Genomic DNA, 26,263 nt, shown 5'->3' on the forward strand with positions numbered 1-26,263 from the left:
TGTTACTGCTTCCCTTTCATTTGAAAAGCCAGGTCTTTTATACAAATCAGAAAATTAGAACATTTCTGGTTGTGTTTGGTGTAATCTTGACGTCTTTACAGATGTGGTTTTGTTCTTTCCTAATAGACAAGCTTATAATAGCACTTTTGGTGAGCTCATTTCTGTTAAACACTTGACAGCATAAATCTTTTCCTGTGTTCAAAAGAAAGTATCTGGTTCATGAGACAGTTTAGATACAGTCTTTGCCAAAGTGCCTGATTTTTAGTTTACAATGTTGCTTGTCTCCTTTTTTTTCAGATCTGGTTCTTGTCTCATAGCTCTATTGAAAAATACTTGGAGTAAAGGGACCAAATAGCAAGTGAAAAAATGCACAATTCTGCATATTAAAAAAAAGAGGCCGGGTGCAGTGGCTCACACCTGTAGTCCTGTCATTTTGGGAAATGGAGGTAGGATAGTTTGAAGCCATGAGTTCAAGACCAGCCTGGGCAAGATAGGGAGATTCCCGTCTCTACAAAGATTATTTTTAAAAATTAGCCAGGTGTGGTGGTGCATGTCTGTGGTTCCAGCTACTCGGGAGGCTGAGGTGGGAAGATCCCATGAGCCCACAAGTTCAAGGCTGCAGTGAGCTATGATTGCACGACTGCACTGCAGCCTGGGTGACAGAGCAAGACCATATGTCAACAATAAAAACAAACAAAATGAACAAACCGGAAGATTAATAGTGAATGCTCCACAAGATAAAAACAGCAACAACTTTATAACTTTACAAATTTTTTTCTCATAAATCTGAAATAAGAATTAAATGTGAAACAGTTCAAAACTTCAAGATAGTTATTTATTAATAAAATACAAATACATATTTTAAAAATGTACAAATTAAATAAAAATACCTTCAAAGTTAAATGTCAGTTCTTTCACAATCATTGTGTAGGGGTAATACGTACAATATCTTGGCTTACTAGTAATTTTATACCAGTCACTTGAAACAACATCCTTAAAACTTTTAATAATATGTTGTAATAATTCCATTTTTCATTTTTTAGAGTTTGATAGAAGACAGTCAATATCGTGAAGGATTTCAGAGGTTTTTTTCAATGCTATTGATACTCTGTTTTCATTAACTTCTCCTAGCGAGGTTTCTGAAGATCCCGGTTTATAATGATCAGAAGGCTGTTCATTTTTCTTGTTAGAAATCTGGTTTAGGATACCACTATTCTCTAGTAGCACTAAGTTGCTTAGTTAAGGGAGTTTTCCCCACATGTTTCATTATATAAATATCTTTATATTCAGAAAGCATAGCCTTCATATTGAATATTTCTCAGCTGGAAGACCTCTTGGATTCATAATAGAGTTAGAACTGCAAGGCTTATCAAGTCTGCTCCTTGTAAATGAAGAAACTAGTTAGAGTCTAAAGGAGGGGGAAAGAGAACAGAGAGTGTATGTGTGTGTTTGGGTGGAGGTTTGGTGGTAAGGAGGAAATAATGAAAATCTCAGTAACATTTCTTTAAATGAAGAAATGATATGGGAATTAAAGAGTAGGATGACAGGATTATAAGGAATCTGTGTAGTGTCTATTTTTAATTTTAAAAGATTTAGAGTGAAAAACCTGTTCACTACAGAACTTATTTGAATAAGATTAGAGCAAAATCACAAGAGAAAACAAATTTAGATGAATTGGGTGAGAATGTACAGAACAAAATATTTCATTTAAAAAAAAGAGGTCTTATACAGCTATAATTTTATAATTATGTAAGTGAAAAAGTTTCCAAAGGAGACCTTAACCCTAATTAACTGTTCTTTATCCAATTTAAACTCAAGAAAAGTATAAATGTTAACATGCTATACCTTCTATGGACAAGATCCATCTTAAATTACAATCTTAAGTATTTGCTTACTCAATAAAGGTTAGCAATATATTAAGTATAGACTAATATTCACAAAGTACTGAAGTCATGAATTAAGCCTAGAACGAAAGAGAGTAATTATGTAGGACAGTGCATTCTGTTTAAAGGATACAGTTAAACTTCTGTATCTTTTCAAGTTCAGAAGCAACAGACCTGTCCAAGGAAAAAAAAAATTCATTCAGTTGTCTGATTCCTTTGTATTCATGATATTTCAAATAAGCATACCTGACTTTTTTTTTTTTCATAAAGGTTAGAATTTTAAACGGAAGAACACAGAAGAATTCTCTTTATGTTACCTTTATTTAGCAACAAATCAACTTGACTCAACTGATACTTACTGAGTGCCTTTAAAGCTAAGTGAATAAAAGTCTACCCCTTGTAAATCCACTTCAAGGAATTTATAATCAAATATTGACGTTTGAAGATAATGGGCCTTCCTGCTACTTCTTAGTACTAACCTACCATATACTCTACTTTCCTCCCTAAAGTTTACTCAAACTTTAAAAACCTATTAAAATCCCATTCCTTCTGTGAAAGAAGTGCTTTCTCCTTCCCTGAATTCCTATAGCATATTAATTAATCACATACTTATTTGTAATCTCTTGTCTTGAACTATTTAACTTCCTGCTTTTCCTACCTAGATTGTTTCTCTCAGAAGAAAGGATTTTTTATTTTTCTGTACTTGTGCATATATTAATACCTCGTTTATATGGAACTCTTTGGGAATGGATCATATGGGAGATCCAAGTTTTTAAATAGTTGAATTATGTGTCAAAACAACCATTTTTAATTAAATTCCTTCTGGAGTAGACTACCTACTTATTTCATTGTTTTTTTTAAGCACCGAGGGTTAACATGATGAACATTAGTTCTTACCATGTTCTATGGAATGATAGTTGGGCAACTGGTATGGAGTAGAAGGCAAATATATACATCTCCAGCGGAACTCCTCAGTGTGTGTTCCTTATCCTTTTTCTTTTTCTTTTTTTTTTTTTTTTTTTTTTTCTTGAGATGGAGTCTCGCTCTGTCACCCAGGCTGGAGTGCAGTGGTGAGATCTCAGCTCACTGCAAGCTCTGCCTCCCAGATTCACGCCATTCTCCTGCCTCAGCCTCCTGAGTAGCTGGGACTACAGGCGCCTGCCACCATGCCCGGCTAATGCAAGCTCCGCCTTCTGGGTTCACGCCATTCTCCTGCCTCAGCCTCCTGAGTAGCTGGGACTACAGGCACCTGCCACCATGCCCAGCTAATTTTTTTTTATTTTTAGTAGAGACGGGGTTTCACTGTGTTAGCCAGGATGGTCTCGATCTCCTAACCTCATGATCTGCCCGCCTCGGCCTCCCAAAGTGCTGGGATTACAGGCGTGAGCCACCGCGCCTGGCCTCTTTATCCTTTTTCTTATCGAGTTAGAATGAAATATTAGCAACGGCATACAACTACAAACTGTAACTTGACTAGCTCTCTGCAAAATTAATGAAGACATTAGTCTAAAATATTCAAGTCACTAGAAAAATCTTCACAGTTCATAGTAGGGTGTGTGACTTGTCTGCTTTATTGGTTTTACTACAACAGATCACATGCAACTCCTTGTCAGCTTGTACTCTTTTCCCTTGTACTCCAGCCTATGGATGGAGAATGAAAAGAAGTATTTCATAATTTTAAACATCTGTGGCAAAGAACTCGGATACAACTTACTCCAACAGTCAGCTGATTGTTCATTATTGCAAAATATCTTTTTTTTTTAAACCCAAGACACATTTTTCTGGGTGTAAGAAACAATACAACCTTTAATGTTGTTGCTCACATAATGAACTTTTTATGAAACATGTACTATTTGTTGACTAAAAAGTTGAATTAATAAGCTAATAATGGAGGGTGTGGTGGAAAAAAAATACTAGAATACAACTTAGGTAGCTTTTTATTGTACAATCTTGTTTCTTCCTTCAAGCTACCCTCTTTGATAAGAAAAACCAAAGTGGAGATACCTAAGGCTTTATAAGGGGAATGGAGCTACTCCTCAATTTCTTTATCTTACCTCTGCTGTTCCTAGTTGCTTTCACCTTTAGCTGCTATCACCAATCTCTACTTGCAGTTTTTAGTGTGTATTGACAGCCTCTTCTCAGCTTTCATATAAAAAGGCTGATGATATTTTACAAACTGCAAGCTAAGCAATGGCAAAGGGACCAGTTTTATAGACAAGTACAATTTTCCTTCCATCACAACTGGTTTTTTTGCTAGTTACTTTAGCACCTTTTCTGCTTCCAAACAGGCTACAGCTAAAGGATGAGGGATCTGCAAAGCTGGATCCTTAGATACCTGAGATATTCAAATAACACTTACTGATATGATTTGATTTGTTCTAAGAAATGACTTAGGAAAAGGTAACAAAAATAGGCTTAATGTTTACGTTTTGTTTCACTACACTATGTTAGGTCACCTCACAAAACTTACTTAAAAAGCTTCCTAAATTTTTCCTGATATCCCTGTCTTCCAATATATTCAGGTTAGACTCTCAGTGACACTAATCTTCTAATGACCTTTCTTCCTATATTTTCTATCTTATATTTTCACAAAAAGTTCCTATGAAGCCCAGTTCTAGTACCCTGCACACTGAAAAGCACATAGGAGGGACTAAAATACTTGCTTTATTTGATCGGCCAGTTAATTTGGGGGAAGTAACTAATATGACAGAAATTATTTAAAAATCAATTTTTTCTGAAAGCTTATGTTATTAAACCTTTTATTTCCTTTAACATTACTAAAAATTTAAGAATCCCCTTTAAACTTTTCCATGAAGTTTTCAGGATGAATTTGTCACATAAAAAGAGCCACTCATTTTCATGTTAAGTTTTCAAAGAAAGGTTTTCTTACCTTTGGGTAAAATAGAATATGATGAAATGTAATAAATTAGAAGTCTGATTAGAAATAAATTATTTTCAAGCTTAGGCTATCAAAAATACTTTAGGAGTTAAACATATTCAAAACTAAGAAAAATTTTTTGGGGAAAAAACTCCCAGTTTACCATTTGACAATTTTAATTTTTTAAAAGTATTAGGTCTTCTAAACAGATTCAGCTTAAAAGAAAAATACCAATTTTCTTGGAGAACAGACGATGACAAATGAGTGGGTATTTCTCTGGGACTAGTCTGAAAAAAGTCTCAGTTTACCATTTGACACTTTAATTTTTTTAAAGTATTGGCTCTTCTAAACAGATTAAGTTTAAAATAAAAATACCAATTTTCTTGGAGAACAGAAGATGACGAATGAGTGGGCATCTCCCTGGGACTAGTCTGGAACAGTCTCCTGCACCATGATGTTACTGTTGTCACATATCTAAAGTGAATACATTAAAAGGAATACTTGAAAAATGAACTTGAATACATTATAAAGTTATAAACAAATGTAAAATCATTAAGACAATTTGGGAAAAAAGGATAAAGAAAAAATGTTAAAGTGAAACATTTACTGGGCAATTCACAAAATACTTTTCACGGGTCATAGAAAAGCCAAGTTTTTTCCATTATTCATCAAGAAGAAAATGATTAACTTATATTTTTGATTAATAAAAATGACATTTAAGAATCAAAATAAAGGTGATATTTGGATTTCATTTAAAGTTCAATTTTAAATGTTCTAATTCTTTTAGTTTTTCAAAGTAAAATGTGTTTAAGTTTTATCAAAAAATGTCGACACATGATATGACTGAGCATTTGCTTACTAAAATTTAAACCAAAAAATGCCCGCTAATGCGTACACACATATGCTTGTACGCATATGTATAATTATATATAACTTACTAGGTATCTAAAACAAGTATCAAGTTTAATAAAATGAATGATCTGAAATGATTGGCTGAATCAACAGAAATGTTTGCTAAAGAAACTATCTTTTTTGAGGCAAATCATTAATAGCAATGAATAAGCACTTAGACTGAAACACAGTAAAACCCAACAGAAAAATACATTCAAGAGGTAATAAAAAACAATTCTTTTGTGAATATTCTCAAGTAGAATCACTAAAATGTCAAGACTATCACAAGTAGAATTACACTGTAACTAACAGATAAACCAAAAGAAAAAAAAATTCATAAAAAGCTGAAGATTCTTCCCCATTTTAAGAGTAATCATTGGGTAATTTTATCCACTTTATAGAAATATACACAATTTTAGTTATTTGTGGTTGCAAACCTTATTTCAAATTGGTTAGAGGATTAGTTAATTGTTAACACAGCTGACCATATCTAACCTCCACAGCAAATCAGTATGTCTACAACACATGTCATTTGGAAAAGTTACTTGAATACAAATGAAATGATTAAAGCTGACTTGAAAGCTGGGCATGGTGGCTCATGCCTGTAATCCCAGCACTTTGGGAGGCCAAGGCGGGCAGATTACCTGAGGTCGGGAGTTCAAGACAAGCCTGATCAACATGGAGAAACTCCATTTCTACTAAAAATACAAAAATTAGCCAGGCATGGTGGCACATAGCTGTGATCCCAGCTACTCAGGAGGCAGAGGCAGAAGAATCGCTTGAACCCAGGAGGCGGAGGTTGCGGTGAGCCAAGATTGTGCCATTGTACTCTAGCCCGGGCCACAAGAGCAAAACTCTGTCTCAAAAAAAAAAAAAAAAAAAGCTGACTTGATCTATTTAGTTACACTAAACACAAGTACAACTCTCAACTCTGAAATGACTGAAATGCCTTCATTATTATCCACATGGAAAAACTAAAAATATATATAACATTTAAATAATGTTTATTGCTTCTTCTCTGTTAGTTAAAAGTAAAATGTAAAAATAATTTTAAAAATTGCTTTTCAGTACCTTTCATATGGTTCAGGGTGTTCAATTTGAATTAACTGATCTTGTCCATCAGGAAAAGTTAACTTACACCAACCCAAGTTAAGACCTTGATTTACCTTAAGAAGTGGAAAGATAAGTTTTACCATTTTAGAACTGAAAACAAAAACACAACCAACCTATTCTAACTTCATTAACTTAAAGAAATAAGTAGAGGAATCATTAAAGATGCAACAATTTAAATGTTGTTTACATGAGATATGGGTGTTATTTAACCACCACTCATATAGGTAATTATCAAAACAAATGAAAATACTAATCCCTTTCTCTATAATCAGTTATCTTTAGAAAACTGACTATTTGTCAAGTCATTCTGATATTTGCTAGGAAATCCAAAGAGATCAGTAAAGCTTCTTGACAGATTTTATACTTCAAAAAATGAACTGAAATAGTGTGGTACTTTATTTTCTTTGTTCTCTTTTCCACAGATAACCAGTAAAAACTAGATTTCAGTCTGAAGTATACCCACTTGTCTCTTCTCAATAGGAGAGCTGAAATTCCAATTTAGGGTTAGAGTAATGCCATCTAAAAAGATAGCATGTACTTTGTCATCAGAGTAGGCAAGAAATCTTCCCACGCTGGGTATGAGTGACTCTTTCAAAACCAAAGGCAGTATATTGCTATCATTTATCCCAGGTACCTAAAACCAAGTAAATAAAAATAGCAGGAAATAGAGTTATCTAAGAACAAGATTTAAATGAATATTAATGACTCTGACGCAATTTCGGGTACTTATTCAGAAGTTGAATATTATAAAATCCTTATATTTTAACTTTTCCAAAAGTGAATACCAAAAACAGTATTTTTTTCAAGCAGATTCAGTTCTAATATCTTTGTAAAGTCACTGTTCTGCTCTGAACTTTACATCCAATATAGACAAAAATTAGGAGCTTATAGATTTGTAATTAAATATATATACAGAAATCAAAGTCTGAGAATCACTTCCTCCAAATCAGCATTAAGGAATTTATTTTTACAGTTATGAAAATATAGAACACTATAATATCATGGTTTATAATGATTTTTACATACTTCAAATCCAGTCAGTTCCCCTATCCTTTCCTCTTCATGAAAAACAAAAACAAACCATATACAATAAAACTGTAACATTAAAGCCTGAACTTTCAGTGTTTGTCTACTAGGTAGGTATTTTTCTGAATAAACCAACATTAATGTTACAAAGAATTTTTCACATAACTTAGAGGAAAGCTGTTTGAACTCAGAAGTATGGATACAAACAATAAAACAATTTAAAAATATCTTGCTTTTAAAATAATTTTAACATACCATTTTCCAGCAGCATATACGATAGTTATGGCTTAAAGAAAGTCTCATCTTCACACAGTGTTGAAGAATTCTGTGAACACGAAAACTACTACTTAAACATTTGCAAATGACATTTTCCATTTCTAGCAACCCATTTTCACTGCCATACAACATTTTAGATGATCCGTAAATCATTTCCACTGAAATGTGTTGGGAACTCTTTTTTCTCAAGAAATCCTTAAGACCCTGGAAGGGAACTACTTTTGCTTCCCTTTGTGATAATCTTACCTACTTAAGGCTATTCCTCTAATTTTTAGCAATGAAATGATTTAATGGACAGAATTTTCAGGAACTCCTTTTTAAGAGGTGATAGATTCACACCACCTGGAAAGTTTCACATAGCCTAAAAATGGTAGGGATGTGAATCAACTATCCCTAGGAAATCATATTATAGAATATGCTTCTTCAAATCTATTTTGGAAATTGCTCGTACATAAATTTATAAAAAGAAACAATACAACAGTCCACTTGCATTCTTCTGGGTGTCACAGATTGAGAGAATTTTAAAAACATGAACCAAAGAACCAATCTATGCTTTATCATACTCTCAGAAATCTATTACTCTGAAGATAATAAAGAAGTATAAACATATTAAATATATCATCAAATCTCCAACTTGATTTCAAGGAACAATAATGATGCCACACTTATGCAGAGAAAGAGCACTTACTTCCTCTCAGCACTTGCTCACTATATATGGATATTTCTCCGTATTTAAATTACAAAGCCGGAAGTACTCTTAATAAATGACATAAAAATTATCTTATAAGTTATGACACCAAAAAAGTTGACAAATTTTACCGAAGGCATATATTTCCATTGTACCTGCCAATTCTTAATCTCATCCTTAATCACCAGAAAATGTGCCAAGATATTTAGACACATAACATTTGATTCAATTGAATGGGAAGAACTTACCTTGTTGCCTGTTTAATTAGAGAACCAACAGAGAATGGACTTCCTGGTCTATCTGGAGGAAGGTTATTTACTGAGTAAGTTTTCTCTTCTCTCTGAAAATTAGTTAAAATGAAAAATTTCATTAATAATAAATTTTTGCCTTTATTACTTAGCTGTTTTTCCTTGAAATATGTTTTTACAATAGTGATGAGTAGTTATTTTAACAAACTGAAGCCCATAAAACCATGGTATTTTATGATGCTTTTTCATTTTCCCATTTTTTAAAAATATAGAATTGCTCCTATTCATTTGAAAGTTATTATTTTATTTTATTTATTTTTGAGACAGGGTCTTACTCTGTTGCCCAGGCTGGAGTACCATGGTGCGATTACAGCTCACTGTAGCCTCTGTGGCTCAAGAAGCCTTCCCACCTCAGCCTCCCGAGTAGCTGGGACCACAGGCACATGCCACCATGCTGGGCTAATTTTTTAAGTTTTTTGTAGACGTGAGGTCTTTCTATATTATCCAGATGAGTCTCAAACTCTTGAGCTCAAGGGATCCCAAAGTGCTGAGATTACAGGCATGAGCCACTATGCCTAGCCCAAAAATTAAATTCTAACAACTTATAACTTATTATGCAATTTAAATATTAGTTTATATTTACATTAATATGGTAACCAAACTAATTTTCCTACACATTAGCAGGAAATTTATCATGAGCCACTCCTTTCCCTTAAGACAAAAAGAAATGGCTATATAGATTAAAAAAAAACTACTTTAATTTAATGAATATACCATTTTGCTACATTAATGGAAGAACTATTGCTATAGTTCATGGAAGAAAAAATTATTTACAGGCTGAGGTTATTGAAATTAGAAAAAAAATTGTTATTTTAAAATTCTTTCTGAATTTCCTCTTCCTCAGACTTGCTAGTGTTTTCCAGGACTCCGTCTCCAGCCTTCTCTTTCAACTTGTTGATTTCTTTTTAGATAATCCTAAAAGGGTCCAAAGCTGTGTTCACATAAAATATCATAATAGCAACAGCTAACATTTGTGGAGCAGATGCTATGTGCTAGGCACTATCCTACTCACTTTACATGGATTATCTCCTTTGTTTCTTAAAATAATTCTGAGATAACTATTAATGCTTGTTTCAGATGAGAAAACTGAGACTGAAGGCTAAGAAACAGTAGAGATCTGATTTAAACCACCAAAGAGTGCAGCTCATACTCTTTACCATTAGGGGAAGAAGATGGGCTTCAAAGTCAGACAAATGTGGATTCAAATCACAGGTTTGCCTTTTACCAACTATAATGATGGGCAGGCTATACAACCTTTTATAAGCCTCAGTGCCTCCAGCCTGTGAAATGGGGATACTGCCTACCATCCAGATTTATCTGAGGATTAATGATATAATATACATATAAAGTTCCTGGGACAGAATTTAGCATATAATATGTTCCAAACAAAAGTCTCTGTCCTTTTATCTATCTAAATCTCTATTGGGCTTCTCTTTTGGCTATCAAAACAGACATCTCAACATCACTATGTTAAAACTAGAATTAGTGTTATTTCAAAATTTGCACTTTCACTTTCTCTACACTGTATTTACCTTTGGTATGTCATTTATCACGTTGTTCCGTCTACCTAGAACTCAGTTCCCTCCTCCCTCGCCTCCATTTGCCTGGCTAACACCTGTTTTTCCTTCCGTCTCAGGGAAGCCATTGCAGAGGTCCCATAGACTAGAAGAAATCCCCTAGTTATGTCCACAAGCACAGTTCCCTCTAATCCTGCCTCTTGGTCTTAATTACAACTTCAGTTTAATAGTTTTTTACTTAATGTCTGTTTTCTCTGTTAGAATACAGCTCCATGAAGGAAGGGGCTGTGTCTGTTTTGCTCATGTCTGTATTATCGTCATTTATTAGCAGAGTGCTTAGCACATGGGAGGCACTCAGAATACCACATTTTAATTATTTATGTCTTTCTCTACTGGATATTAAGTTCCCTCTGGGTTCTTATTTCCATCTATTTCATCAACTCTAAAATGTTTATTTTTCACAATTTAACCTCTCTGAAATCTGGATCCATCTTACAATTAAGAGTGTCTTATAATCTATTAGGCAGGTGGGGTTGAGACATAGTTGAATTTTAATAATCTCAAATCCTTCTTTACCTGACATCTCATGGCAGGCTCAAAAGAAAAAAAAGCCATCATCAAAAAAATTTAGATTTGATAAAAATTTTGGTTTCACACCAAAAATTGCACCACCATTCACTGGTTTATTAATAATTTGGCATCGCTTTCAACTCCTTCCTCATCCTCAGTGTCCAGTCAGCAATCAGTTCTGTCTCCTTAATATTTCTTTCCATTTTCCCTACCACTGCCTTGCTTTCACTTGAACTATTATACATGTCTTCTGACTGGTTCTACAGCTTCAAGTTTTACCTCTTTCCCACCCAGTTCATCTTCCTCTGAAATAATCTAACAAAAATCTGATGTCACTTCCCTACTTGAAATCCTTCAGTGGTTCCCCAAATGCAGTGAGGTTTCTTATGCTCCAGTTATGAGCTGGCTATCTTAGTAATCTGGCTTCTTCTGTGGACATTTCCCCTAGCATCCCATCTATGTTTTGGCCTACCAAACTACAACATTTTCACTTCCTTCAACACTCCACACTTGCCCCAGGCTCTTTTGTCCAGTTCGGTGCCATTTATAAACTGTTCTAAGAACCAGCAATAATAATGTGTTGAATAAGACAGGGCTTAACTCTAGTGTGGCCGACAATGAACATACATCATTAAGAAAATGTCACCCAATATTCAGGGCTTTGAAGAAAAAAGATGAGGATGTCATGATAGGGAGTGTCTTGGGTAGCTTCTTTAATTTGAATAGTCAGGAAAAGCCTCTGTGAGGAGATGACATTTAGATAGAAATCTGAGTGACAAGAAGCCAGCCATGCAAAGAGTTGAGAAAGTAAATTGTTCCCTTAGCTATATGCTCCTCCTACCTCCATCTGTCTTTTGTACAACTCCTCCTTTGGAATTATAGATCCTAGCTTAGCCAAGTCTTCCTTCAGGAGTTGTTTCTGGAGCCTCAAACACTGGGTCAGGTGCCCTTTCTTATGTGGTCCCAAAGCACCAAGTTCTTGTCTCTATGGAAGTACTTACACTGTGAGTACTTGTCAATCTTTCCTATTTCAATTTTTAATTACACAATAAATAATAAATTACGTTTTTGTTAAAAAAAAAGTTCAAAAAGTATGAAAATTGAGTCCTCTCAGACTTCTCCTCCCTCACAAAATCCCACAATCCTTCCCAAAGGTAGCTACTTCAGTGTGTATTTGCCCAGGATCCTTTCTTGTGCTTGTGCATGTGTATTACAGAAAGTACTATACAGGTATGGGGTTTATTTTTTGTTCTTTACACAAAAGATATCATTGTACGTTTTCTAACGCAAGTTTCTTTATTCACTCAACAATATCTTTGAGATCTTCCAGAATCTATTACTCTATGCATCAACATCTACCTCATTCTTTTCAACTACTACACACCATTCCCATAATTTGATAATAACACTTCACCATTTCCCTATTAATGAACATTTATTTAGGTTGCTTCTGATTTTTTGTTGCTACAAATAATGCCACAGTACACACCCTTTGCCATGCTTCTTTGAACACATGTGCAAATATTTTTCTAGGCTAGATACTGAGAAGCAGAATTTCTCATCAGTTTCATTTGATGTTATCAAATTGTCCTTTAAGAAAGCTGAACCAATTAACACTCCAACCAACACTATGAAAGCACCCCTTTTCCCACACCCTTCCCAGCAGAAGATGCCATCAGTCTTTTTAGTTATTGACAATTTGGTAAGGGAAAAATGTATGTCATTGATTTTTTGCATCTCCCTGATGCAAGTAGTAAAGTTGAATATGTTTTCAAATATTATGACTTTTTAATTTACATTATCTTTTCTACGGCTAAATCCATTTTTACCCTTTGCCCATTTTTCTATTAGGATATTTTGGTTTTTTTTGGTCTATTACTGATTTAGTGTGGAATATCTTCCAGGCCTTTGCTTATCTTTTTAACAGAAATTCTAAATTTTTTTTTTAATTAAAAAAAATTTTTTGAGACAGAGTCTTGCTCTGTCTCCTAGGCTGGAGTGCGGTGGTGTGATCCTGGCTCACTGCAACCTCCGCTTCCCAGGTTCAAGCGATTCTCATGCCTCACTTTCACAAGTAGCTGGGATTACACACATGCACCACCATGCCCAGCTAATTTTTGTATTCTTAGTAGAGACGAAGTTTTGCCATGTTGGCTGGGCTTGTCTCGAACTTCTGGCCTCATGTGATCCACCAACCTTGTTCTCTCAAAATGCTGTGATTACAGGCATAAGCCATTGTGTCTGGCCTAAATATTTATAATTTAACATAAGTTTGAAGATTTCAAGCTTGTCAAACTTTTCTTTTACGCCTTCTGGTTTTCTGTATTCTACTTAAGAAGAATCTCCTTTACCCAGAGATTTTAAACATTGTTCTTCTATATTTTCTTCTAACACTTACAAAGTTTGGTTTCTTACATTTAGCTCTTTAATTCATCTGAAATTTATTTTGGAGTCTGGGTTAAAGTAAGGAGCAAACAACTTTATCCCCAAAAGAGGGTCAATTGTTTCTAAATCTTTGCACTAAAGCAGACAGAGAAGGGTGAATGTGTTGCACACAGAGGTTGGAGAGTGAAGCCCAAGGCAGTCCACCACAAACGCATTTTAACCCAAAAGCTCATGCTTCTACTCGATATATTTGCTTCAGTATAAAAATTATCACCCCCTCTCGCAACAGCTTTGAGTAGAATTGAAGCTCCAGGAAGATACACTCCTCTTATCTTGCAATTTTGCAAACCCCTTGATACACAGCAGTCAGCAATGTGACTATGCATACCTACTCTGTTTGCTTGCTCACTTGATTGTCTGATGTACTATATACACACACATATACACATATATATGTATACATGTTACTGGGCACACTTGTATCTCATTTGCTTGTTTGCTTCTCTAACTGAACACAAGACTGTGAACTCTTGAGGGCAGGAACTCTTCTTCATCTTCATCTTTGTCAATGCTTACTGGAGTGCCTGCCAAAGAGTTACTGTTCAATTAATATTTATTTACTAAATACTTTCCTAGAGATAGGCCCCCTAGAGTTAGGAATCTGTTCCAATATATACTAACGTATTTATGAATAAAACAATATTTGGTTGGGATTTACTTAAAAATAAACAGGGAGTGGAGGGAGCAGCAGGAAGTATAAATGAACAAGATGGGTGATGGGTACATAGAGGTCCATTATATTTGTCTACTTTTATATATGTTTGGAATTTCCATAGTTTAAAAAAGTCTCAATTTTTAACTCTACTCCCTAGGGATTCTAATAATCTGATTAGTATTTAAATACTCCACTCTGTAATGAAGACAGAAAACATACTTATTTTGTTCTAGCATGCAAAGTAGTGTGATACTATAGTGATTGCTATGCAAGGGTGGATGTCAAATATCCAAGTGGCAATAAGTAAATTAAAACTCATTAACAAAATACTGACATTATTAAGACTATGATCTGGTAATTATATCATATTATGTTTCACTGTTTTCAGCAACAGAGAACAATCTTGTTCAACTGTCTAGTTGTACATGAAGATTTAGAAGTTAAGAGGTGCTTAAAATACACAATTACATGGTGGGGAAAAAAGAATGTGCTTTTGCTTTTTAATGTACAAATATTAATTCAAAGTAGTACAGTAAAAATAAGGTGGTTAATAATTACTGTACCAATGCTTGCAGTAAGATTATATTGACTGGGGAGTAGGAAGCAATGTTATATAATGACCAAATTTCCCATACATATTTGGAATTATTTAGAAAGAGCTATACAGCAAAACTCTTCTTGAGTTGAGTTCCTTGTTGGCTTACCTCTTCTGATCCTTCTTGAATGGAATAATATGTAAAATATTTCCCAAAATAAGCCCCTTCTGATTTGAAAACAGATCCATCTCCAGGATAAATCTCTATTGAGTTCATATTTTGATGGGTAAGTCTAAGAAACAGAAATAACCATTAAAATTTTTTTCCACTTGAGATTAAAACATGCATGAAGATAGCCATCAAAAAACAGAAACAACAAAATCTAAGCAAAGAAGCACAGTCTTTTTCCCTGTCCAATGAAGCAGATAATTTCATATTCTGAACCCAACCAGCTAAGTTAACTTTTTCACAGAAAGATAAATAGAATTGGTTTATGCATTTATTTCAATAACTAAACTAAGAGCTTCTAGAATTCAGGCATTTTGTCTTATCATCTTCTTGATATCCCCACTGCTAATCACAAGGCTGGCATATAAGGGTCACCAAAGCAAAGTCTATTGCATAGGAGTTAAATACAACCTTTCCAGAGCCTGAAAATAAATAGATTAATGAAACTAGTGGAATCAATACTTTATGGATAAGATTAGCCATCTGTATAAGGGGCTATCCCTAAGAAAAGGTGGCTATACCTGGAGCAGCCAGGTAAAATCAAGGTACTGGGTATATAACATATAGAAACTTAATCCAAGTTAATTTTATTAACATATATGTTAGAATATGTTGTTGGAAGGAATAGGTCTAGGTCTTCACATAGAAAAGGAGAGCCCCCTCTCTCTCCAAAAATTTAGCAGTGCTCTTCTAGCATTATTCATGGAAGTGAAACTCTCAATCTGGCTAACACTAGTATTCTAGTCACTAGAAGGGTGTCCTTTGTTGTGGGGTAGGGATAATTCAGTGGAACAGTGCTGGCACAGAGTGGCCACTCAATGAGCATTTGCTTTGTGAATGAAGGCTAAAAATCTCCCTTAGGTGATCTACCTTCTCTAATTCCATGCTCAAGCAATTCTATTTTGACTATTTCAAACAACTTGATCCTCCAGTGCTTGGAAGGGGTATCCTAAATAACTGATATGAATGTTACATTCACTAGCAAACCGATCCCTCATTGGCTTTGGAGGTACCACATAAGTCTTATAAAAATGGTTAACGTGAGTGAGTCACAAGACCCTCATGTGCACTAATAACATTAGTTTTGAGACCTGTAAAACTCAGGATCAAACATAGGAGCACAGTTGGCCCAGCAGAACTGTGTCCTCTTCTGAGAGTCTATCTATAAGGCTAGTCCAATCTTCTCTCTGACATCAATAAACAGCTCTAACTCCAACACAGGAGCCAACATCGGTGCCTTACCTATATGTAACACCTTTGTACCAAACCATTTTTACTTGTTCAGGATAGGAATATTCATTGGATTGTCTCTGTAAAAGTGAATCCCAAAAATTCCACCTGTGAAGGATAAAATACAAGCTATTACTTCTGGTTGCTCAATATAATTGCCTTTAGAAGTCAAGAAAATGGTGCTACTGTAACAGGATTAATTTCTTGTTTAACTCGCTATATCAAAGAATAAAAATTAATATGAAGGTATATTAATGAAATGTAAAAGCAAGTCTTCTTTTTCCATGTTTTTTCAGTATTTTCAATAATCTTATTATTGAATCTCAGCACAATTACATAAATTAACAGTTTAACTAACATTTACAATTTAGCCTGGATTCCCTAGGCATGGTGGCTCATGCCTGTAACCCCAGCACTTTGGGAGGCCGAGGCGGGCAGATCACGAGGTTAGGAGTTCGAGATCAGCCTGACCAACATGGTGAAATCCCGTCTCCACTAAAAATACAAAAATTAGTGAGGCGTGGTAGCATGCGCCTGTAATCCCAGCTACTCAAGAGGCTGAGGCAGAAGAATCGCTTGAACCTGGGAGGCGGAGGTTGCAGTGAGCCAATATCGTGCCAGCCTGGGCGACAGAGTGAGACTCCATCTCAAAAAATAAATAAAAAAAATTACTAAAATATCTATGGTGGGCCAAGCACTGTGCTATACACACTGTGGATATAACAACCAAAAAAAGGAGACATGGTCCCTGCCCTCAGCAGGGACGTTAAATAATAAACATTGAGTATAAAGAAAAGGCAAGTACTGTATGCTATGGAATTATATAAGACTTAACTTGTTTAGGGTCTTCAGGAAAACCACTCTAAAGAAGTTAGGTTTTAGCTGAAACCTGGAAATGAGCACAAGTTAGACAGTTGAGAGAGAGAAAGGGAGAGTGCTCCTGCAGAGTAAAGAGTAGGTGCAGTGGTCAGAGAGTGCTTGAGCAAGCATTTTAGGGATTGCTGAAGTCCAGCTTAGCAAGAATAGAGAAAGCAAGGGCAAAAGTAGTGAAAGAGTTGAGGATTACAGATATAGGAAGGGACCAGATCACAAAAGACCTGGTAAGCTATGTGAAGGATCATAGATTTCAACCTAAACATAGTGATAAGTTATTGAAAAATCATTACTTTTGAAGCATAATTCCCTTTTGATGTGTACTCATAATACTTTTCTCATTTTAACCAGATAATCATGACAAGCCTAACAGTCATTCCCATATTTTTGTTTTAAATAACAAATGTATACTCAGATATTGCCTGGGATCAAATCTCAATTTTACAAGTACTAGCTGTGTACCTTTCCTCAAGTTATTTAACATTTCTGTGTCTCAAGTTCCTCTACATATAGGGATGATACGTCTTTTAACTTTACGGGGTTGCTTTGAGAATCAAACGGGTAAAGTCCAACAGTACCTGGCACATAAGTGTTTTGGAAGTGTTAGTTATTATCATTATTACTGCACTATTTATGCAAAGTTGATGTTACAAATCTACAATCCTTAGTGGAGGTAAAAGTTTTATACTTAGCCTTACAGAAGCTGCTCCATGTGTACCCATTTTGAAAATAACATATTTATAGTCAGTGAACCAAAGAGAGGGGTAGCGTCTGAAGCTAGGTATGGACAAAAGAACTGTGTCAGATCCACACTCCAGCAAACAAGGTCACGGGCTCCAGTGAGCAGCAGCAGGTGCTCCCCTGGGCCCACAGAGCCCTGTGCGGACTCCTGTCCCATCATTTAGCATACTTTAATAATCTTTTTAGGTACAGTGACCTCCACTAGATTCTAAGTTGCTATAAAGCAGGGACTGTGTCTTAGTCATCTCTGCAGTCATGGACTTAGCATAGTATCTAATGTAGAGTCAGCCTTCTACACTCAATGCATGGACACAGAGTAAGAAACATAAGCAACACATTTGCTAGGGAAATTATTTACTATCAGTTAAAAGCAAAATTTTGGATGAGATAAACTTTCCTTATGAATGGTATCAGATAAAATTATCCAGGTAAAGACTGGTTCTGATAAAAGCTTCATGACTAATAGCCATTATTGCATTACCTGTGCAGGTGTGGAACTGGACAGCTGAGTGGCAGGGCCCTGGGAAGAACAGAAACCACTTTTCCTCTTTCCTCTGAAATATCAGAAGTTAAACATCTACTCTGAGTTATATGTGCATCAATTTTAGACATATTGTTGATTTTCTTATGAAAATGAAGTGCTAAAGACAAAGGATATTTCCATTCCTCTGGACAGGCAGCCACAGACCAGCACTGCTTGACCCATGTGTATACACATGTGTGCTTTGTACCAGGCAAAGGCAGCTCTTCCCTCCCTTCAGTTCCATTTACACAACTCATCTTCTTTAAAGTTTCTTTGGATTTCATGATCTGGCAATGAAGCTCATTTTCTTTATTCTTCAGTCTCTGTCCTGATAAATTTCCATGTATACAGATTTTGCCAGCTTTTTCTAGTTTATCTTTTGGGGCTTTATTATTTGTTTCTGACAACCCTGCAGATGAGTCTGACTTCTGGCTAACTTTACACAAAAAATGTACTGTAAATTCATGCTGAGATCTGGGCAGGCACAGGTATGCATGACCATCTAAAGACGTTATCTTCACAATGCCACTCTCCATACATATCATGGTACCATCTGTACCAAGACTGGGCCATCTCACTTCTGTGATGTCAATGAAGATATGCTGAAATGAGGGGGGAAAAAGAGATGGTGAGTATTTTCTGTTAACAGTCCAATTTTTCCATACATTTGATATTTAAGTATTGTGTAAGAAAGCTCTTAAATATTTGTCTTTTACTATCTAGAGAGAATGAAAAAATGGAGGGCCAGATCTCAGCCTATATATGATTTTCCAGAGAATATTTGATATTGTTAAGATTATCTCCCTTAAAAAAAAGAGATGTAAAACACACAGACACAAAATGAGAGAAATGATCATATTTAGTGTTAAATGTATTTTGGTTTTAAATGTACAATGAACTAGAGATAAACAGATTTGTACCCCTCCCCTCACCCTGCAAAAGTTTACTCTGAAAAAAACTAGAAATAAGGGAAGACCAGCACTATGATATATTATATTAAAAGCAATGTTAGCTAAAAATGTTTAAGTTTTAAATAAAAGAAATAAAAAAAAGCAACCATAGCTTAAATGGTATGGGACTAGCATAAAAATTATTGACAGAACAACTCAGAAAATTCAAAAACAAACTCAATCATATCTTAAAATGTTATATGCAATAACATAAGTTTTTCAGAGCAAGAGGGAAAAGAGAAAATTATTTAAACTAGTACTGGAATTACTGAACAGCATTTGGGGAATTCTGTCTTGCAGGGTTATCGCATGGACTAAATAAGGCAACATTTATAAAGTACCCATCCTTGGTAGTACCTGGCACACCATACACTAAAATAAATTTCAGAAGGCTTAGAGGAAACTTTAAAAAAGTTTAATTACTCAAAGAAGAATTGATCCTGACTAATAACAGACTCATAACAAGTAACAATGTTGGTTGTGTCTTTTCATATAAGATATAAACAGTAGATACTGCATGAGAGTTTTTTACTGAATTAATTTTGGCAAGCATTCAGCATTTCAATTCCATTTATGTAAAACCTTACATTTACACAAACTATTGTCAAGAAAGTTTCCTAAATTTACCATGCTATCTATGTGTACAATGTTAGGACACTAAAATTGCTGTATTTATTGGCAGCAAAGCTGGTTTGTAAGGATCCAGTCATCAAAGTCCTCTTTTAGAATTAGACTATCTAATAATCCTGCTGCAGCATCAGCAACAAGCTAGGCAGTTTCAGTGAATAAAGTGACTCAAAAGACACAATGGAAAATTACCCTTCTAGACTAAGTTACAACTTATAATTTTTTATGGCTCCTTTGCCACAAGACAATATAAAATGACTCAGTCGGGAGGCCAGCATCTTGACAGCATAGAAAGACAGCAGAAAGTAGTTGAGAAACAGAGTTTACAGAGTCAGATAGACTAGGTTCAAATCCTGACTTTGCCACTTAGAAAACTGCCATAGACAAATTAGGTAAACTCTCTGAGACATAATTTCCTTGTCTATAAAAAAAAGCTGCCATCTAGGCAATATACCTGTTTTGATTGGATGGACATCCATTTTGATCAGTATGGTGTTATTAAATATTTCCAGTATTATTCATTATTAATGGACATAGTAAACCCTCAGTAAATTACAGTTGTTATTATTATTCCTAAAAATCCAAATAAAATACTATATAAGCAAAATAATAAAGGTCATACCCATAGTTACAGATCTCTACCATACATTAACAAATACCACACTGTTACTGAAAATGGTCACATAATTTCTTAATTTTGAGACCTCTGAGAATGAAAAAGTCACCAATCTAAAAGATTCTGATTATAATCCTTGGATACAAAGAAAATGGCAAGGGGATAAACTATGTAACTTCAATGTTTTATAAAAATGTATCCCCAAGTGTCCTGAAAAAGAAAAAAAGGCTAAACATTAAATTACCTGTTTCTAGTTACTTGTCCTCAAATAATACTAACAAAAATGAAGTTAAAAAAATCACCTTTTTTCTTTCAGAAGGTATGATGGTTTCAGATAAAAAAGGGTAAGTAGCTGAAGAGTTTCGAAAATCTAGGGCTCGCTGTAGTTGCTCCTATGAAAAGAAATATAAAATGTAACCTTAATGTAAAATGATTTGAAAATCAATTAAAAATGACAGTACAGTATAATCTATGATACTAATTACTTTTCATATTCTAGCCACGTCAACAGTATTTTGGTATTCAAAGAGTAGTTTTGGCCAGGCATGGTGGTTCACACCTGTAATCCTGGCACATTGGGAGGCCGAGATGGGAGGATTACTTGAGGCCAGGAGTGTGAGACCAGCTTGTGCAACATAGCTAGACAATGCTCTACAAAAAATTTAAAAATTAGCCAGGTGTGATAGTGCACGCCTGTAGTCCTAGAGTAACTTGCTTGTAAAAGGAGGTTGAGGCAGGAGAATCACTTGAGCCTAGGTGTTTGAGGCTGCAGTGAGCTATGGTAGTGCCACTGCACTCTAGCCTGGTGACAGAGCAAAAACCTGTCTGTAAAAACAAAAAAGTTTTTATGCAGTATCTTTACTTACTCTGTAAGTGCTAATGACAAAATGTGTCCTTTGACGAATTCTTTCTGGTTGTTCTAAAGGATGTGCTGAAACAGGAGGTGACTTTTCAAATAAAAATTCAGAGCCACAGGGAGAAAGTTGCAACGTGGAACCATCAACATATTGTACTTGTACTGAATCATCTTCATAAAGTACCATTTGCAGTTCGGCTGCCATTACTATGGCAGAATAAGATGTCCTTCTAAGTCAAAGACTGAATGAAATAGGAAACACAATAGCACAAATAGTTCTCTTAATGTACAAAAGTTTTATCAAAATAAATCGGTGCATTTTCTAAGAAGATGACATTGCCATTGCATTTACTTTTGTTAGAAAAATACTAACTACACTTGATAGATCTGAAATGAACATCCTTAACAAAATGCCTTAATTAACCCCTAGAAGTTTACTCCAATGGAGGAACATAACCAAGGAGAGATAAAGCGATAACTGTCTTTATAATTTTAATAGCTTCACTTCTACTGAAATTTAAATTTTGTAAATTATATGCTTACCATTTAGAAGCTTATAATTTCTAGAAGTTTACTCCAATGCAGGAACATAACCAAGAAGAAATTTAATTTTTTTTTTTTTTGAGATGGAGTCTCGCTTTGTCGCTCAGGGTAGAGTGCAGTGGCGTGATCTTGGCTCACTGCAACCTCCACCTCTAGGGTTCAAGCGATTCTCCTGCCTCAGCCTCCTGAGTAGCTGGGATTACAGGTATATGCCACCATGCCTGGCTAATTTTTGTAATTTAGTAGAGACGGGGTTTCACCATATTGGTCAGGCTGGTCTGGAACTCCTGACCTTGTGATCTGCCTGCCTCAGCCTCCCAAAGTGCTGGGATTACAGACATGAGCCACTGCGCCCGGCCTAAAGAAATTTAATTTCTATAAATTATATGCTCATTATCTCATTTTAAATTTCAAATAATAAGCAAATTCTATTTTTGCTGTAAGAATGCAGCAAATTGTTTGTAATACAAATTCAAAAGACGGGCAGAAGGTAACTATTAGGCCTATGGGAAAAGGACCCTGAAGAAGAAATCCAAATACCTGGAAACCTGTCTCTACCCTAGCATTAAAGAAATAGCTCTTTATTACTAACAAGCAACTTAATCTCCTATTGTCTTGGATTTGTCCTTATTTAGCTGCATTCAATGTCCTCTTCTCTACCTCTAAAATACTCTGTCTTCACCTATGCTCTCCATATAGCAGTGAAAGAAGGGGATGAAAGAGTTGGGTTTCATTCACATCTTACCATTTACTAGCTAGCTATAAGTCTCAGGTTGTTCCTCATTTGTAAAATGGGAGTAGTAACAGGACTGTTGTGTGGATTAAATGAGAAAACAAATATGACAGTAACTAGCACTGTGGATGCTGCCTTGCAGGCACTCAATCAATCTTATGAAATGTTTTTATTCCTTTCTAACACTAACCCCATCCCCTTCTACATTACCCCTTCTACTACCCAGGTAATCCCAAGTTTTACCTGCCAGAAAAAAAATAACTTTCTATAGAAAACACTTCCACCACTTTATCCATATTTCCTACTTATAAACAGCTCAAGTGTAGTATTCACTCACTACCAACCTTCTCTCCTATCTATCTTCAATCCACTGCAATCCAGCTTTCACCTCTATCTCTTTACTGACATTGTTTTGCAATGGTCACCAATGTCTTCTTACACCCAATGACTTTAGTCTTCATCCTACTAAACCTCATCAGCGTGTAACAGCATTGTCTACATTCCCTTGCGCCAAACTCTTTTCCCCCCAACATTGGGCTGCCACAGTTTTCTTCTTCACTTCTACCTGTTTTTATCATTCTTCTTCACTATTTCCTTAAATCAAGGATTCTTCAAGACCTGACCTTAGTCCACATTTCATCTCTTCTTAACACTCCTGTCATTTTTATGCCTCACCTTGTCTTTTTTTTTTTTGAGATGGAGTCTCACTCTGTTGCCAGGCTGGAGTACAGGGGTGCGATCTGCGCTCACTGCAACCTCCGCCTTCCGGGTTCAAGTGATTCTCCTGCCTCAGCCTCCTGAGCAGCTGGGACTATAGGCACATGCCACCACCCTTGGCTCATTTTTTGTACTTTTAGTAGAGACAGGTTTTCAACATGTTAGCCAGAATGGTCTCGAACTCCAGACCTCGTGATCCGCCCGTCTTGGCCTCCCAAAGTGCTGGGATTACAGACGTGAGTCACCGCACCCGGCCCACCTTGTCTTTTTTTAACCTTACCCCTTTAATGTATGTAATCAGCTGTAGGTGATATCATCTGTAATCTTCTGAGGATATGACAGGATATAAGTAATTATTTAACCACATGGTCTCTCCTGAGGAGATTCACACAACTTTTAATTATTTTCTTTCTCTAGAGAACTTCTAAATGTACCCGACTTCTCAGAGCTTTCAGGTGGCTGCCTGCTAGACTGCTCTCTATGTCCCCGTCCCATAGATAAATCAAACTCAACGTAACTAAAATGGAACTTAATCACTCCTACCAAAAGCAGGCTTCTGTAATATCCCCTAATTGCACTTTCACTCTCATCTCTTCCCTCAAATCCAGTCTGCATACAGTAGTACCCAGAGGGATCTTTTAAAATGAAAATCACATCTATCACTTTGTGGCTTAAAGCCCACCAATACCTTCCATTTCCACTTAGAATAAAATGCAAACTCCTAAAACTATGGCCTACAAAGGTCACACAATCTGGTCCTATCTACCTCTCCAAATGTCATTTCTCAACTCCCTCCTACTTCTACAGGGCACTTTAGATACATTGGCATTTTTAATGTTCTTTAAACAATCTCTTTCCCATCTTAGAATCTTTGCACTGTTCTTTCTGCCTGCCTTGTCTTTTCCTTGGCTCATCACAAGACTGGTTCTTTATCATCATCAAGGTTTCAGCACAAATGTAACTCCTACAAGCGCCTAACAACCAACTAAGTTAAAGTTACTCCCAAACATCTCCCAATCATTTGTCATCCCTCTTCAAGTTTTTTCTTCACAGAATCTATCATCAAAATTGATTATTTATTTACTTGCTTTTGTTTTCTCCCACTAGGATATAAACTCAACTGAAGCAGGCACCCGTATCTGTCTTATATGCAACAGTATCTCTGGCATCTAAAATAGTATTAGGCAAAGCGCCGGGCGCGGTGGCTCACGCCTGTAATCCCAGCACTTTGGGAGGTCAAGGCGGGTGGATCACCAGGTCAGGAGATCCAGACCATCTGGGTTAACATGGTGAAACCCCGTCTCTACTAAGTATACAAAAATTAGCCGGGCGAGGTGGCGGGCGCCTGTAGTCCCAGCTACTCGGGAGGCTGAGGCAGGAGAATGGCGCGAACCCGGGAGGCGGAGCTTGCAGTGAGTCAAGATGGCGCCACTGCACTCCAGCCTGGGCGACAGAGCGAGACTCCGTTTAAAAAAAAAAAAAAAAAGTATTAGGCAAATAGTAACGGCACAATAAATATTTGAACGACGAAAAGTAAGTAAATTGCTCCTCCTGAATTTGCAATTTGAATTAATGCTGTCTCATTGCTAGTAGCCAATATTCTAAAACTTGACTTTCCACTCCACGCCCCTGTAAACAAGTCCTGTTGATTTTCTGTCTTTGGAACCTGGCTTTCTCTACCTCTTTTCCTTTTTCAGGCCATAGACTCTCCCTTCAACTCCTGCAACTGTCTGAAATTTCTTCTCTCTCCAATCCATCTCCAGTATTGATGTCAAAGGTAACTTTCCACAAGTCAGACCATACCAACTGCTTTACATCACTTGTTTACGTACTTATCAAATGGCAATATAGATTACAGATATATATAAACACACACGTATATATCCGATATGTCTACTTGGTATTTTAGGGGAAAAAACGGGTGTTGATACATAGGTGGAAGACATTTTCTGATTCCAATTTGGGAAAAAGAAAGTATTTTTGGCCAAATCTTTTTTTCGTTTCTTTTCTTTTTTTAACAGCTTTATTGAGGCGGTTTTCTAAGTTGAATCAAGCATACACAAGAAAAAAGTGTAATGACTAAGCTTCTTGGCATACCTTAAGAAAGTATAACCCAGCTCCTACCCACACTGCCATTCTCATCTCTACTGTCTCGTTCCCGCTTGCGTTCTCACCACCCACCACATTACCTCAGGGTATGTTTAACACTCAAAAATCTGCAAGTCTGTTCTTGACATGAATGAGAATCTCATTTCTTTCAAAATGTTATAGTCTCTAGTTACAGAAGGAATCTTATCAAAACAACCACCCAAAGTCTTCCACTCACAGCAGTTCCGAGCCGAAAAGTTGCGGAAATGAGGCCCAGCAACGGTCCCTGGCTTTGATTTGCCAAAATGCTCTGGAAGCCGCAGCCTCCGCGCCTGCCAACGACTGCTTCTCCAGGGGTTTCTTGAGTTTGACAAATTACCAACAAGTGATATTTCTTGATGAAAGAAAAAAATCACAACCCTAGAAGAATAAGGTCGCAGGGAGTGTTTTGACCAAGATCCCCGCCAGGTAAAAGGAAAGCGGAGACAGCAGCAACTTAACTATTAAGAGAAAACGCAAACAGCACAGCAGCCTTTCAAAACCAGCACCGGCAGGACCCGCTTCACCACTCCACTGCAGGGAAGACCGGAAGTCCCGCCCCTCCACTCCGGGGGGCTGCTCTCTCTGCGCTTCCTGCAAAGGGCGGAGCAGAAAGACGTGTAGGAATGCGGCGGGCGGGTGGTTCCTTGTCGGGAATCCCTTGGGCTTGTCTTTGATTTTTATTTCCGGTGTCCTACCAAAAGCGTCCGAGG

At 36.2% G+C, this 26,263-nt stretch overlaps 1 protein-coding gene across 5 annotated transcripts; it reads right to left on the reverse strand.

Annotated features, from left to right (window-relative positions):
- Positions 1-812: 812 nt before the first annotated feature.
- Positions 813-26,111, reverse strand: C6H5orf34 (chromosome 6 C5orf34 homolog). 5 transcript variants are annotated; one of them, XM_050793453.1, is made up of 13 exons: positions 25,750-26,111; positions 21,441-21,672; positions 20,877-20,966; positions 18,340-18,983; positions 16,257-16,352; positions 14,955-15,078; positions 9,004-9,095; positions 8,047-8,116; positions 7,229-7,399; positions 6,724-6,818; positions 5,137-5,235; positions 2,017-2,057; positions 813-1,226 (listed from the first exon to the last, which is right to left on the reverse strand). In XM_050793453.1, exons 2-13 carry the CDS (start codon positions 21,633-21,635, stop codon positions 1,033-1,035), a joined length of 1,911 nt encoding a protein of 636 aa, XP_050649410.1. In that variant the 5' UTR covers positions 21,636-21,672; positions 25,750-26,111; the 3' UTR covers positions 813-1,032. The 5 variants fall into 5 exon arrangements, 4 of the variants coding, with proteins under 4 accessions (XP_050649410.1, XP_050649411.1, XP_050649413.1 ...); XM_050793454.1 differs by lacking the exon at positions 25,750-26,111 and adding an exon at positions 25,613-25,742; XR_007726389.1 differs by having other exon boundaries at positions 1,138-1,226; positions 4,993-5,235; positions 25,750-26,096.
- Between the last annotated feature and the right edge of the window lie 152 nt (positions 26,112-26,263).

The sequence above is a fragment of the Macaca thibetana genome, chromosome 6 (assembly GCF_024542745.1).
Source record: "Macaca thibetana thibetana isolate TM-01 chromosome 6, ASM2454274v1, whole genome shotgun sequence".
Lineage (NCBI taxonomy): Eukaryota > Metazoa > Chordata > Mammalia > Primates > Cercopithecidae > Macaca > Macaca thibetana.